The sequence below is a fragment of the Lepus europaeus genome, chromosome 6, assembly GCF_033115175.1.
Source record: "Lepus europaeus isolate LE1 chromosome 6, mLepTim1.pri, whole genome shotgun sequence".
NCBI classification, from domain to species: domain Eukaryota; kingdom Metazoa; phylum Chordata; class Mammalia; order Lagomorpha; family Leporidae; genus Lepus; species Lepus europaeus.
Window position 1 is genome coordinate 98,316,447 of NC_084832.1, and position 14,847 is coordinate 98,331,293.

At 52.2% G+C, this 14,847-nt stretch overlaps 1 protein-coding gene across 1 annotated transcript; it reads left to right on the plus strand.

Annotated features, from left to right (window-relative positions):
* Positions 1-1,458: 1,458 nt before the first annotated feature.
* C1RL (complement C1r subcomponent like) lies at positions 1,459-13,102 on the plus strand. Its single transcript, XM_062194676.1, has 6 exons — positions 1,459-1,574; positions 3,548-3,776; positions 7,914-8,103; positions 9,578-9,703; positions 9,833-9,907; positions 11,746-13,102. Exons 1-6 carry the CDS (start codon positions 1,489-1,491, stop codon positions 12,516-12,518), a joined length of 1,479 nt encoding a protein of 492 aa, XP_062050660.1. The 5' UTR covers positions 1,459-1,488; the 3' UTR covers positions 12,519-13,102.
* Positions 13,103-14,847: the final 1,745 nt, after the last annotated feature.

Genomic DNA, 14,847 nt, shown 5'->3' on the forward strand with positions numbered 1-14,847 from the left:
CCTCGGGGGAGGTCACCACTCATGCTACAGCCTCTGTAACTCCCCTGAGAGAGAAAAGCAAATGACATCCCAGTGTTGCTGTGAAAATTAGTCTGACCTCACAGGGCCCCTGAGGGGCTGTGAGAGACCCCCCAGGGCTTCCCAGCCACACGTGGGGAGCCGCAGCCGGGTGGAGAAGCCCTGTGCCCCCTCTCGCCTGCCTCCTAGAGGTAAACAAACGTGTGAGTCCACCCTCTCTACGGTTTTTCTTATAGGCTCCATCTGCCAGATCACAGCCTTAGGATTTGGGCCTTAAACAGTTAAATATGCCTGTGTGTACCGCAGACGTGAAGAAGAAAACTAGGACAGGTGTTCGGCTCGGCACTGAAGGCACTGCTGAGGATGCCAGCACCCTGGATCTGAGCGCCTGTCTCAAGTCCTGGCTCCTCTGGTTCCCACTGCAGCTCCCTGCTAACGCGCGTGCACCCTGGGAGGAGGCAGAGGACAGCTCAAGCCCCCGGGCACCTGCCACCCACGTGGGAGACCTGCACTGATTTCTAGGCTCCTGGTTTTGTCCTGGCCCAGCCCTATCTGGGGAGTAAACCAGCAGGTGGAAGATTCTCTCCCTCCACCCCCGTGTCTGCCTTTCAAATAAAATAATAGTTTTTTTTTTTTAAGAAGAAATCTATTTATCTTTTCATGTTTCTCTTTCTTCCAGCCTGTGGCGCTGCTCTTCCACCTGGTTGCATCTTCCTTCCACCTGAGGAACTTCCTTTAGCATTTCTCAAAATACAGGTCTGCTAATGACAAACTCTCTCTCTTAATTAAACCTGAAAATAACTATTTCATCTTCGATCTGGAAGAATATTTTTTATTGGAAAAAAAAGCAATTCTGAGTTGACAATTGTTTCACTTTAGCATTTAAAAATGTTTCACTGTCTGTCTTCTAGCCTATATTGGTTGTTTTTAAAATGTTTATTTATTTATTTATTTAAATGGCAGAGAGAGAGAAATATCTCCCATTCACTGGTTCACTTCCCAAATGCCTGCAATAGCCAAGGCAGGGCCAAGTTGAAGCCAAAGCCTGAATTCTGTCCCAGTCTCCCATAGGGAGTGGGTGACACGGCCCAAGCACTTGGGCCATCATCTGCTGCCTTCCCAGGCATGTTAGCAGGAAGCTGGATGGAAAGTGGAGAGGCTGATACTCAAACAGGGACATGCAGCTCTCGCTGCATCCAAGGGACGGCTTGGGGACCAAACTGCATGTGGGTGTCCCTGCTGGGGCCGCTGCGAGAGCCGCCTTTGCCCCCAGCCACAGGTCCTGACGTTCCTTGCTTTTCCTTTCAGTTGTATGGGGTGCGCTATTCCTAAACTAAACAGCAGGTGGCGCGCAACCCAGCGAATGAAAAAACAACTGAGTTGCCTAACAGGTTTCCAGTAACTTCCTCCTCCCCTTCCAGTCCCACCTCCTGTACCTAGGCCAGGGCCACGTCCTCTCCCAGGTCCCAGATGTCCAGTTCCAGATGCCTGGTCCCAGAGTGGGGAAGCTCTGGAGAAGCCCTCCCACCTCCCTCCACCAGCTGCTCAGGCAAGATGTGAGTGTGCCCTACGGAGAGGCCTGGAGGAGGACCGGGTTTGGGGAGAGGGGAAGGGTATGTCCACTCACACACGCAAGGTGCACATACACAGGGCATAGACACACGCACAGAGCACACACACACAAGTCATACACACTGGGCACACACGTGCGGGGTATACACACATACGCACAGAGCATACACACACAGAACATACACACACACAGGGCATGGACACACATACAGACCACACACACACAAGTCATACACACAGGGCACAAACATGGGGTATACACACATACACACAGAGCATACATACACAGGGCACACACACACAGGGCATGGACACACATACAGACCACACACATACACAAGTCATACACACAGGGCACACACACATGGGATATACACATATACACACAGAGCATACACACACAGAACATACTCACACACAGGGCATGGACACACATACAGACCACACACACATACACAATTCATACACACAGGGCACACACACATGGGGTATACACACATACACACAGAGCATACACACACAGAACATACACACAGGGCATATACACACAGAGCATGGACACACATACAGACCACACGCATACACAAGTCATACACACAGGGCACACACACAGAACATACACACAGGGCACACACACAGAACATACACACACACAGGGCATGGACACACATACAGACCACACACACACACACAAGTCATACACACAGGGCACGCACACATGGGGTATACACACAGGGCACACACATGGGGTATACACACATACACACAGAGCATACATACACAGGGCACACACACACAGGGCATGGACACACATACAGACCACACACACACACACAAGTCATACACACAGGGCACACACACATGGGATATACACATATACACACAGAGCATACACACACAGAACATACACACAGGGCATATACACACAGAGCATGGACACACATACAGACCACACGCATACACAAGTCATACACACAGGGCACACACACAGAACATACACACAGGGCACACACACAGAACATACACACACACAGGGCATGGACACACATACAGAGCATACATACACACAGGAGGTCACACACACCGGGCATACACACACACAACATAGCATATACATGCAGGGCATATACACACACAGGAGGTCACACACACAGGGAAAATACACACACAAGGCATGCAACACACACATGGCAAACACACAGCACATGGACATGCATACAGGATGTACACACACACACACACAGCAGTTAATAGAGCGAGTTGTGGCCTCTTCCAGCCTTCCAGGGTGGTGGTTGGCTCAGTGGCTGAGCCAGGAACAGCATTCCAGTGTCCCTCGCTTGTCCCCACCATCGCTCCCTCAGATCCCCGGCAAGGAGGGAGTAAGGGTGGTGGTCTCTGCAGAAGCCACACAGGAGGCCTCAGGGGTTGGGGTGGGGCAGGGCAATAAAGACCGGAAGTGCCCAGGCCTCAGGGACTGAGGCCACAGGTGCTAGCGCTTGCCTTTTTTTTTTTTTCAAGGTTTATTAATCTGTTTGAAAGTCAGAGTTACAGAGAGAGAGGGAGAGACAGAGAGAAGAGAGACAGAGACAGAGAGATCTTCCATCCTCTGGTTCACTCCCCAAATGGCTGCAACAGCCAGGGCTGGGCCAGGCCAAAGCCAGGAGCCAGGAGCTCCCATGTGAGCACAGGGGCCCAAACACTCGGGCAATCTGCTGCTGCTTTCCCAGGCACATTACCAGGGAGCTGAACCAGAAGAGGACCAGCTGGGACTTGAACCGGCGCCCATATGGGATGCAGGCACCGCAGACAGTGGCTTTACCTGCTACGCCACAGCGCAGCCCTGGCCCCTGCCTCGGCCAGGCCTCTCCATCCCTTAGCATCCTGCACCCCCACTCCTGTCTATCCACAGGTCACAAGCCACAGCTGTGTCTCTTCCTCTTGTGCCTCTCCCCAACAGGTGGTGGTTGCTCCTCTGGGGAGTCCTCCAGGCTTGCCCCACCCAGGGCTTCGTCCTCTTGGCCCAGCAGCACCCCCAGCAGTTTTCATCCCCTGGGTACCCCGAGCCGTATCTCAAAGGCCAGCAGAGTGCCCTTGACATCCAGGCTCCAGAGGGCTTTGCTGTGAGGCTCGTCTTCCAGGACTTCGACCTGGAGCCGTCCCAGGACTGTGAAGGGGACTCGGTCACAGTAAGCTGGAGCTGGGCTGGGGTCCTGCAGGGCCTCTGGAGAGGGGCTCAGGGGACGTGGGAGGTGGCTGTGCCATCTAGAGGAGGCACGAAGGGCTCAAGTCGGGGGCCCTGGGACCCAGCCTGCCTAGGAGGCCAAGGTGCACCCCAGGCACGGGCTCCCACCTGCACCGCCATCCCTGGCTGCCACCCGGGCCCCACAGAGCACGGGAGAGGGCAGCAGGATGGCCCTGCAGTTTGAAGACTTGTGAAGGGGCACAGAAACATTGCGCATCTGTAGAGTAAAAAGCCAGGGACCTCCAAGTCCACAGCCTCTGGGTCAAGGTCAAGCTCAGGTCTTCTGCCGGGGGACGGAGGGAGCTGCCCAGAGGCGCTGGGTGGGTGGGAGGATCTCGGATTCTGAGGTGTCCTCACAAGGACTTTTACCCCCCACTTTATTTGAAATGGAGAGAGGAGGAGACAGATCTTTCATCCACTGGTCCACTCCCCGAACGCCTGCAATAGTCAGGCCTAGGCCAGGCTGAAGACAGGAGCCAGGAGCTCCATGTGGGTCTCACGTGGACGGCACTAACTGCTTGAGCCGCCACCTGTGACCCCAGGATGCACATTGGCAGGAAGCCGGATCAGTAGCAGAGGAGCCAGGACTCAAACCAAGACCCTGATACGGAGGCGTGCACTGCTCCCAGCACCTGCCCCTCCTACAGGCTCTGTCCCCTTGTCCGTCGTCGTCCCCCACACCCCGGTGCCTGAGGCTGTCCAGGGTTCTGTGACGAGAGCCTTCTTGCTTCACGTGGGCTTCTACCTTTGCAGCCCCAGGTTGCCGCTCGTCCATCGCCACGCCGTCTGCCGCGGCGTTCACGCTGTTATCTGAAATTTTTCTCTCTTTCTTTGAGAAAGAGAAAATCAGACACACAAAGAAGCATAGAGAGCTCCCATCCACCGGTTCACTCTCCAAATGCCCGCAACAGCCTAGGCCAGGGCCAATGCTCAGAGCTGGGAGCTTGAGCCAGGTCTCCCGAGGGAGGGGCAGGAACCCAATTACTGTGCCTCCTGGGGTCTGCGTTAGCAGGAAGTTGCAGTGAGGAGTGGAGCAGGTGTCTCAGCCAGGCCCCCCGACGTGAACATGAGCACCTCAGTGGGTGTTGTGACTGCTGGGTCGAACAGCCACTCCTCTTCTCATTTTCGGCTCCTGTTATGTATGCCTCTTTATGCCTTTGCTGTCAAATCAGTGGGGTTTGAGGTGGGGAGAAAAAATATGTATTTATTGCTTCAGATTTAACCAGCCTGGACCATACTTAATTCAGCCCATGTCTGTTGAGCACCAACCATGAACCCTGTTCCCTTAAGGTATATATATTATATATTTATTATAATTATGTACATATTTAAAAACATATAGGGGCCAGTGCTGTGGCACAGTAGGTTACCAGCATCCCATATGGGCGCCAGTTCAAGAGCCGGCTGCTCCACTTCTGATCCAGCTCTCTGCTGTGGCCTGGGAAAGCAGCAGAGGATGGCCCAAGTGCTTGGGCCCCTGCACCCGTGTGGGAAACTTGGAAGAAGCTCCAGGCCCCAGGCTTCAGATTGGCACAGTTCTGGCTATTGCAGCCATTTGGGGAGTGAACCAGTGGATGGGAGATCTCTCTCTCTCTCTCTCTCTCTCTCTCTCTGCCTCTGTGTAACTCTGCCTTTCAAATAAATAAATACAAATAAATATTTAAACAATATATATATTTGGAAGGCAGAATGACACAGGCAGATTCACTCCCCAATGACTGCCACAGCTGGAGCTGGACCAGATCAAAGCCAGGAGCCAGGAACTCAGTCCGGGTCTCCCATGTAGCTGGCAGGCACCCAAGCACTTGGGCCATCCTCTGCTGCTTTCCCAGGTGCATCAGCAGGGAGCTGGTTAGGAAGCAGAGCAGCTGGGACATGAACTGGCACTCAGATATGGGATGTGGGTGTCCCAGATAGTGGCTTAACAGCTTCACCACAACACCTGCCCCTTGCTCCTTGGAAATCACGGACAATTTTAATCTACACCTGACTCTTCTCTTGAGGGATTTCAAGTCTGGGAATAAGATTCCTCCCTCCTCTGTGCTCTGAGAGCAAGTCACACACACACACACACACACACCTCAAATGTCAAACTCAGCACACTATACTCTAGTTCATTTTGTGTTTTTTAAAGATTTGTTTTATTTATTTGAAAGACAGAGTTACAAAGAGAGAGTTTCACCTGCTTCACTCCCCAAATGGCCGCAATCCAAAGCCAGGAGCCAGCAGCTTCAGATCGGCGCAGCTCCAGCCATTGCAGCCATCTGGGGAGTGAACCAGCGGATGGAAGACCTCTCTGTCTCTCTCTGCCTCTGCTTCTCTGTAACTCTGCCTTTCAAACTTTAAAACAAAAACAGCACCGGCATCCCTTGATTCCTGGCTGCTCCACTTCCGATCCAGCTCCCTGCTAATGCACCTGGGAAAGCAGCAGAGGATGGCCCAAGAGCTTGGGTCCCTGCACCCAGTGTACCTCATACTGTGTACACTCACATCCTTAGATTCCCACTCATGTGAGAGCCTCAGTTACCATCCGTAGGGTGAGAGAAGGGGCACCCCCAAAAGAAGAGCAGGATCCCCAGGAACTTGGCCTTGGCCTCATAGAGACTGACCACAGAAAGTTACTCAAAAGGGCAGGTGTGTGGAGCAACAGGACATCACTTGGGACGCTGCCATACCACACTTGAGTGCAGTTCCCAACCCAGCTTCCACCTTTTTTTTTTAAGATTTATTTATTTATTTTAAAGTCAGAGTTACACAGAGAGGGAAAGAGAGAGAGAGAGAGAGAGAGGTCTTCCATCTGTTGTTTCACTCCCCAATTGGCCGAAACAGCTGGAGCTGCACCAGTCCAAAGCCAAGAGCCAGGAGCTTCTTCCAGGTCTCCCACATGGATGCAGGGGCCCAAGGCCTTGGGCCGTCTTCTACTGCTTTCCCAGGTCACAGCAGAGAGCCAAATCGGAAATGGAGCAGCCTGGTCTCAAACCGGCGTCCATGTGGGATGCCGGCACTGCAGGTGGCGCTTTTACCTGCTACACCACAGCGCCGGCCCCCCAGCTTCCTCTTAGTACACACCCCAGGAAGGGCAGTGATGGCTCAAGTACTTGGGTCCCTGCTACCCAAGGAGTTCCGGGCTCCTGGCTTTGGTCTGGTCCAGATCTGACTGTTGCAGGCATTTAGGGACTGAACCAGCAGATGGAAGGTCTCCCTGCTTCTCTGCCATTCAAATACATAAAAACAAATAAATCAAACTTTTTTCAAAAGAAAGCTACCCAAAGAAGTGGACATGCTGAGATGTGGGTGGCAGGACAAAGGGAGAAGCGGGGCGGGAGGGACTTAGCACTGCCAGCGGCACCCTGCTGAGCATCAGGGACTTGGCAAAAACAGCTGCAGGCCTGCCTTCTTGGAACTTCCATCCCGGTGCCTCTGGCAGGAGCCCTGGAGACCCCTAAAAGCTTCTGGAAAGAAGGAAAGCAGGCCAGTGCTGCAGCTCACTAGGCTAATCCTCCGCCTGTGGCGCCAGTACCCCGGGTTCTAGTCCCAGTTGGGGCGTCGGATTCTATCCCGGTTGCCCCTCTTCCAATCCAGCTCTCTGCTGTGGCCCGGGAGTGCAGTGGAGGATGGCCCAAGTGCTTGGGCCCTGCACCTGCATGGGAGACCAGGAGAAGCACCTGGCTCCTGCCTTCGGATCTGCGCAGCACCAGCTGTAGCGGCCATTTTGGGGGTGAACCAACGGAAGGAAGACCTTTCTGTCTGTCTCCCTCTGTCTCTCTCTCACTGTCTAACTGTCTAACTCTGCCTGTCAAAAAAAAAAAAAACAAAAAAGGACAGCATGGTAGGTTTCATGACATGACGACCATAGGCTAAAGAGAGCTTCCAAGCTTCCAGTGTGTGCCGATGTCTGGAAGAAAGGCAGAGTCACCATGAACAGGAAGGCGCCAGAGGAAGGTGCTGGGGGTGAGGCTTCTGAGCCCCCAGAGGGGCACAGGCCTTCCAGGTGGGGCTGGAGTCACGCCCAGGATGCGACGCTGCGATTCACCCAATTCACCTGAGCGCACCTGCCCCTCACTGCTCCTCCCCCTTCCAGATCTCAGCCAGCGGGAAGGATCCCAGTCGCCTCTGCGGTCAGCAGGGCTCTCCTCTGGGCAGCTGTCCCGGTCCCAGGGAGTTTGTGTCCTCTGGGAGGCGTTTGCACCTGACGTTCCGCACACGCTCTGTCCCGGAAGACAAGAGCGCCCACCACCACAGGGGCTTCCTGGCTGTCTACCAGGCTGTGGGTGAGTGTCCCCCTGGGGGAGCAGCGGGGAGGGAGCCTCTGCCCCCAGCCACACACACACACACACACCCCATGTCTTGAAGCAACAAATCAAAGCTAGAGTAACAGCTGAGGCTGGAGGCTGAGACACCTGGGCCCCAGCTGGCCCCGCCCAGCCCTGCCTCTGTGGGCCAGCAGCCCAGTTAAAGGGCAGCTCCAGCCATTGTTTCCGGGCAGGTTTACAGCTTGCCCAATGTTTGCAGATCATCTCATTTTTCAAGAAAAACCCCCAATCCAGATTTTTAGGTGAAATTCTAGATTTTTCAAATGACAGCTCAATTGCTTTTTTTTTTTAAGACAATACATACACATGACAAAAATTTCAGAAAAAAATAATAAAACAGTGTTGATAATAAGTAAGTCTTCCTGTGATCTCTGACCCTTAGCTCCTGGCTACTCTCTCCAGAAATGACCCTGTTCCCCATTCCTGGGTATTATTCCTAAGACACCCTACACTATTAAATAGAAATTGTGTGTGTGCATGCTGTACACAATGTTTTAAACCACAGGAGCACCAGTTAAGTCTGGGCAGCTCCACTTCCAATCCAGCTCTCTGCTAATGCCCTGGGAAAGAAGCAGGAGACCCAGTTGAAGTTCCAGGCTAACTTTGGCCAGGCCCAGCCCAGGCATTGTGACCATTCGGGAAGTGAACCAGCAGATGGGAGATGTCTGGAGATATCTTTAAATTTAACATTTCTTCACTCACTGATAAAGATCATCCCATATCATATGGTTAGCATTGATCAATTTTTTAAGATTTACTTATTTGAAAGACAGTTACAGAGTGAGGAGAAACAGAAAGACAGAGAGAGAGAGAGAGAGAGAGAGAGAATCTTCTACCCACTGGTTCACTCCCCAAATGACCACAACGGCCAGGGCTGAGCCAGGTGGAAGCCAGAAGCCTGGAACTCCATCCGGGTCTCCCACATGGGTAACAGGGACCCAAGCACTTACACTGTCTTCTGTTGCCTTCCCGGGTGCATTAGCAGGGAGCTGGCTCCTTCTTCTTTAATGGCCACATAACGTCCCTTTGACTGTTACACACAGCACAATTAACCAGCCCTCCATGGCCACCAAGAGCGCTGCTGTGGATATATATCCTGTACCCATCTCGGGCGTATGTGTGAGAGTATCTTTTGGGTACATTCTTAGACATGGAGCTGCTAGGTTTAAAAATGAATTTTTAATTTTGATACTGCTAGGTTTCCTTCCAAAAACTTTATTGCTAATTCACACTTCCACCATCCATGTTTGGAAGTGCCTGTTTCCCCGTGCTAACAGCTCAGTTATTTTCACTCCTTGAATCTTGACAGTCTGATCAGTGGAAACCAGTTCAGGTACATGCTTGTGTGTTTTCAAAACCACCATGCAGATCAGCCCCAGGTCGCCAGGTTGGAAGTCCTTGCTGGGCCCTAATGACTACTGCTTTCTTATAGCTGTGAACTCCAGTCAGCCCATAACCAAGGCCAGCAGGGACTCTGGGGCCCTGGACACACCTGCGGAGAACACCTCCAGGATCCAGAACCACTGCCAGGAGCCCTACTACCAGGCGGTGCTCCCAGGTGAGGAAGGGGCTTCCGTCTGCCGTGGTTCTGGCCAAAGGTCCTTAGCTGTCTGAGCACCTGCCCTGACAGCCCCCCACCCTCCAATTCTGAGCCTCTTTCTTTGCCTCCCCTCACTTTGCTCCTTAGGGACACCTGCCTGCCCAGCCCAGGGAACCTGGAAGGACGGACGGCCAAAGGAGGAGGTTCCTCAGTGTGTGCCCGGTGAGTGGTCACCCGCCCAGCACTGCTCTAGGGCCACTTCCCCAAAAAAGCCTCAGCGGTAACAGGCACCCCGGGATGGAGGGGCTGAAAGCTTCAGAATAGAACGGGGACGTCCAAGCAGAAGGGGAGAGAAAGAGGGGGGCCTTCCAGAACAGAAGAGGCCAGGAGTTTTCCTTGGTCCTCAGGGGCTAAGACAAGCCTGAGAAAGTTAGAGCACGGGGTCCAGTAATCAGCTGGACAGAGCGAGGGAGGAAGAGGGCAGAAGAGGTAAAACAACAGGAAACCTTCTCTTTCTATGGGATGTTTTAAGGGTACACAGACAGGCTCTCTGTCTCAAAAATCTCTCCCTACCTGGAAGCCACACAAGCCAGAAAGTCCATTAAAAAAATTCTTACTAAAATAAAATTCACCATTTTTACCACTTTAAAGGGTACAATTCCATCATTTTTGTTGTGAAACCATTACCACTAATCCTGGAACATTTCTATCATCCGAAAAAGAAACCCGGTACCATCAACCCTCTCTTCCCCTGTACCTGGGCAATCACAAATCCATTTTCTATCTCTAGGAATTTTCCTATTCCTGGACATTTTGTATAAAAGAAATCATGCAATGTGTGGTCTTTTGTGACTGTAGGCTATTACTTAGCATTGTATTTTCAGGGTTCATCCATGTTATAACATATTTCAATGTTTCATTCTTTTATATGGCTAAGTAATATTCCATCATCTGGATCTATTTGTTTATCTATTTTTCCATTTATCAATTAATGGGCTTTGGGATTGCTTCTACTCAGGTGTAATATGATCAATGCCTCTGAGAGCAGTCATGTACAAGCTTTTATATCAACATATGTTTCCAAGTCTCTAGAATGTATACTTAGAAGTAGAATTTCTGGGTTACATGGAGCTTCTATGTTTGAGGAACCACCAAACTGTGTTCCACAGCAGCCACACCGTTGTCTTAAAGATTTATTTATTTATTTGAAAGGAAGAGTGAGAGGCAGAGAAGGCGGTGGGGAAGAGAGAGAGAAGAGAGACAGAAAGATCTTCCATCTGCTGGTTGACTCCCCAAATAGCTGCATTAGCCAGGGCTTGGCCAGGCCAAAGCCAGGGGCCAGAAACTCCATCCTGGTCTCCCACATGGGTAGCAGATGCCCAAGCACCAGAGCCATTTGCTGCTGCCTTCCCTGGTCCATTATTATGATGCTGGTCAGAAGTGGAATAACCAGGACTTGAACCGGGGCTCTAATATGGAATGCCAGCATCACAAACTGACTTAAGCTGCCATGCCACAACACCGGCCCCAGATTCACCATTCAGTCCACCATTTTTGAAGTCCACATTTTTTTTTTAATCAAAGCATTGCTTTGCTAACCCAAACTGCTCCACAAAAAGCTCTAGGGGCAGCCTAAAGGATGGTAGTACTGTGGGAGTGAGTTGGAAGGTAGGTAGTAGAGGGAGACACTAAAAATGAGACGGTGATTCAGAAAACAAAAGCAAGAGACTCGTAGAGACAGCGTGATTTAGCCTGGAGACGGTCCCACCAACAGCCTAAAGAAACGGCTTAAAGATACCTGTGGAGGCAGGAGGGAGAGTCCGGCAGAGTCAGCCCCAACCCTGTGCTCAGCTGTGCTCCCCAGCCCTCCGTCCATCCTCCTGAGTCCCCAGGGTTTGTGCCCAGAACCATCATGTGAGACTCACGGCTCACGGCTCTCCATATGGTCTACAGTTGGGGGCCAGAACAGTAAGAGTGTGACCCCACGCATAACCATACCTGCGACCTTGAAGCCTGACCACAGCCACTGATCCTCTATCCTGACCTCTCCTCCCTCCCAGTGTGCGGGCGGCCAGTCACCCCCATTGTCCAGGACCAGACCAGCCGTGGCTCCTCCAAAGCTCAGCTGGGCAACTTTCCCTGGCAAGCCCTCACCAGCATCTACGGCCGCGGGGGCGGGGCCCTGCTGGGCGACAGGTGGATCCTGACGGCGGCCCACACCATCCACCCCAAGGACAGCGTCTTTCCCGAGAAGCCCCGGAGTGTGGGTGTGTTTCTGGGCCACACAGACGTGGAAGAGATGATCAAGCTGGGAAACCACCCCGTCCGCCGGGTGGTTATGCACCCGGATTACCGTCCGCATGAGTCCCACAACTTCACCGGGGACATCGCTCTTCTGGAGCTCGAGCAGAGCGTCCCGCTGGGCCCCCACCTCCTCCCCGTCTGTCTGCCCGACAACGAGACCCTCTACCTCAGCGGCAAGTCAGGCTACGTGAGCGGGTTTGGCATGGAGATGGGCCGGTTACCCACCAAGTTGAAATATTCGAGGCTCCCCATAGCTCCCAGGGAGGCCTGCGAGGCCTGGCTCCGGGAGAGGCAGAGGACCGAGGTGTTTTCCGACAACATGTTCTGTGTCAGGGACAACACGTGGGAGAATAGTGCCTGCCAGGGAGACAGCGGCAGCGTCTACGTGGTATGGGATGACCACGCCCATCGCTGGGTGGCCACCGGCATCGTGTCCTGGGGTGTCGGGTGTGGCACTGGGTACAGCTTCTACACCAAAGTGCTCAACTACGTGGACTGGATCAAGGAGGTGATGGACAGCACAGAATGACCCTGGGGTGCTTGGGTGGGGACCAGCCAGCCCTGTGGGGGTTGGGAGTGAGGGCTGCACCTTGGGCAGGGTGGGCAAAGGATCCCTACGCAGGTCTGAGATGGAGCCATTGTGGGAGAGAGCTCCTCCCCCCAGGCCTGCTCCATCCCAGGTAGGAAGCCTGGTCCCCAGCCCCACTTTCTCCCTCTGCCTTCCTGCACATTGACACAGGGAAGAGCCCGATGTCTCAGCATTTTGCACCTTAACCGTCTCCCTCTGCGCTTCGTCCATTAACACAGCTTCTTCGGTACCTACCTGTATGAGAGTCACCTGCTCGCCCCCACTCACGTGGAGTGTGGCAGGAGCAGCCTTCATGGCATTCGCTTCTGGAACATTCCAAAGACCCTGTAGTTGGCCTCCAAGTTGTCAGACTGTTGGCTTTACCACCTGCCACAACTCCTAGGTGCAGCTACGGTAACAGCTCTTGAGTTTTCTGTCTCCTATACAAAACAGGTGCTTCGCATGGTCTTTCACTTAATTCTAGCACCAGGTTTGCAAAGGACGTATCGTAGTTTGTTGTACAAATAAAGAGACTGCAGCTCTGAAAGACACAGTGACTTTGCTCAACTTCCCCAGCTCGCTTGTTGTTTTCAGGATGCCAGGACACCTCTCCGTCGCCCTCCAGCCCTCGAGGGTCATCCCCTTCCCCCGCCCAGTCCCCAGTCCTCCCTCGCTGGGAATTCCCACTTTTGTGAAAAGGGTATCACCTCACACTTGCCCAGTCTCCTACAGACACCTGGCTGAGCCCCACACTGGGCTGGAAGCCCCTGCCAATACCTAGTGTGTGCCTACAACTGCTCTGCACTCTGGAGAAAACCAACTCTTTAATTTTGGTAAAGATTTGAGATGAATCAAAATTTGAAAGACACAATAAAATACAACGGGTCAATGGTAATAGAAAACGCATAGCGGGGCCAATGCTGTGGCGCAGTGGGTTAAAGCCCTGGCCTGAAGCGCTGGCATCCCATATGGGCACCGGTTCAAGTCCCGGCTGCTCCACTTCCTGTCCAGCTCTCTGCTATGGCCTGGGAAAGCAGTGGAAGATGGCCCAAGTCCTTGGGCCCCTGCACCCACGTGGGAGACCGGGAAGAGGCTCCTGGCTCCTGGCTTCACATCGGCACAGCTCCGGCCGTTGCGGCCATCTGGGGAGTGAACCATCAGATGGAAGACCTCTCTCTCTCTCTCTCTGTGTGTGTGTGTGTAACCCTGACTTTCAAATAAATAAATAAAATCTTAAAAAAAAAAAAAGGAAAGAAAACAAATAGCATAAAACCAAACAGTAAATTTGTTAGCATTCACTGTCAAGTTGCTATACGGTCCAGGGTTGGATTTATATTTGACTGGGGCTAGTGTTGTGACACAGTGGGTTAAGCTGCGGCTTGCAACCCCGGCATCCTGTGTCAGAAAGTCCGTTCAAGTCCCAGATGCTCTGCTTCCGACCCAGATCCCTGCTAATGCACCTGGGAAATCAACAGAGTACTTGAGCCCTTGCCACCCACCTAGGAGACCCAAAAGGAGTTCCTTACTCCTGGCTTTGGCCTGGCCCAGCCCTGACTGTTGTGGTCATTTTTGGGGGGAGAGTGAACCAGTGGATGAAGAATCTTTCTGCCTCTCCCCACCTCTCACTGTGCCTTTTAGAAAAAAATCTTTAAAATCTTTTTAAAAAATAAATAAACTTATCTTTGAAAAATAACAAGACTCAAAGTTGTAAATTAATGAAATTACTTCTATGTTTTAAAATTTTTTTTTATTTGACAAGTAGAGTTATAGACAGTGAGAGAGAGAGACAGAGAGAAAGGTCCTCCTTCCGTTGGTCTACCCCCCAAATGGCCACTACAGCTGGAGCTGTGCCAATCCGAAGCCAGGAGCCAGGTGCTTCTTCCTGGTCTCCCACGTGGGTGCAGGGCCCAAGGACTTGGGCCATCTTCTACTGCCCTCCCGGGCCACAGCAGAGAGCTGGACTGGAAGAGGAACAGCCAGGACTAGAACCCAGCGCCCATATGGGATGCTGGCGCTGCAGATGGAGGATTAGCCAAATGAGCCACGGTGCCAGCCCCTACTTCTATGTTTTAAACCTTAATACTTACGAGAAAATATTTAAAATACAAACTACTAAACAGATGTTGTTTTAGGTGGTCGATATGATTTTGGCTGTTTGATTTTCCACTATTCTCTATTAGCTAAGTTTTACTCAATGAGCATTTTGGTTTTATTTACTTTATTTTGCTTATTTTTTACTACTGAAAGAATAATATGCTTCTCCCCGCCAAGCAAAACACACATGCATGCA

Bases quoted from the DNA above. Each gene is read 5' to 3' on its own strand.
- C1RL (XM_062194676.1), top strand. From the start codon at position 1,489: ATGTCCAGTTCCAGATGCCTGGTCCCAGAGTGGGGAAGCTCTGGAGAA. The intron at 3,777-7,913 runs GTAAGCTGGAGC...TCCCCCTTCCAG, and splicing joins GTGAAGGGGACTCGGTCACA to ATCTCAGCCAGCGGGAAGGA. The intron at 9,908-11,745 runs GTGAGTGGTCAC...CCTCCCTCCCAG, and splicing joins GGTTCCTCAGTGTGTGCCCG to TGTGCGGGCGGCCAGTCACC.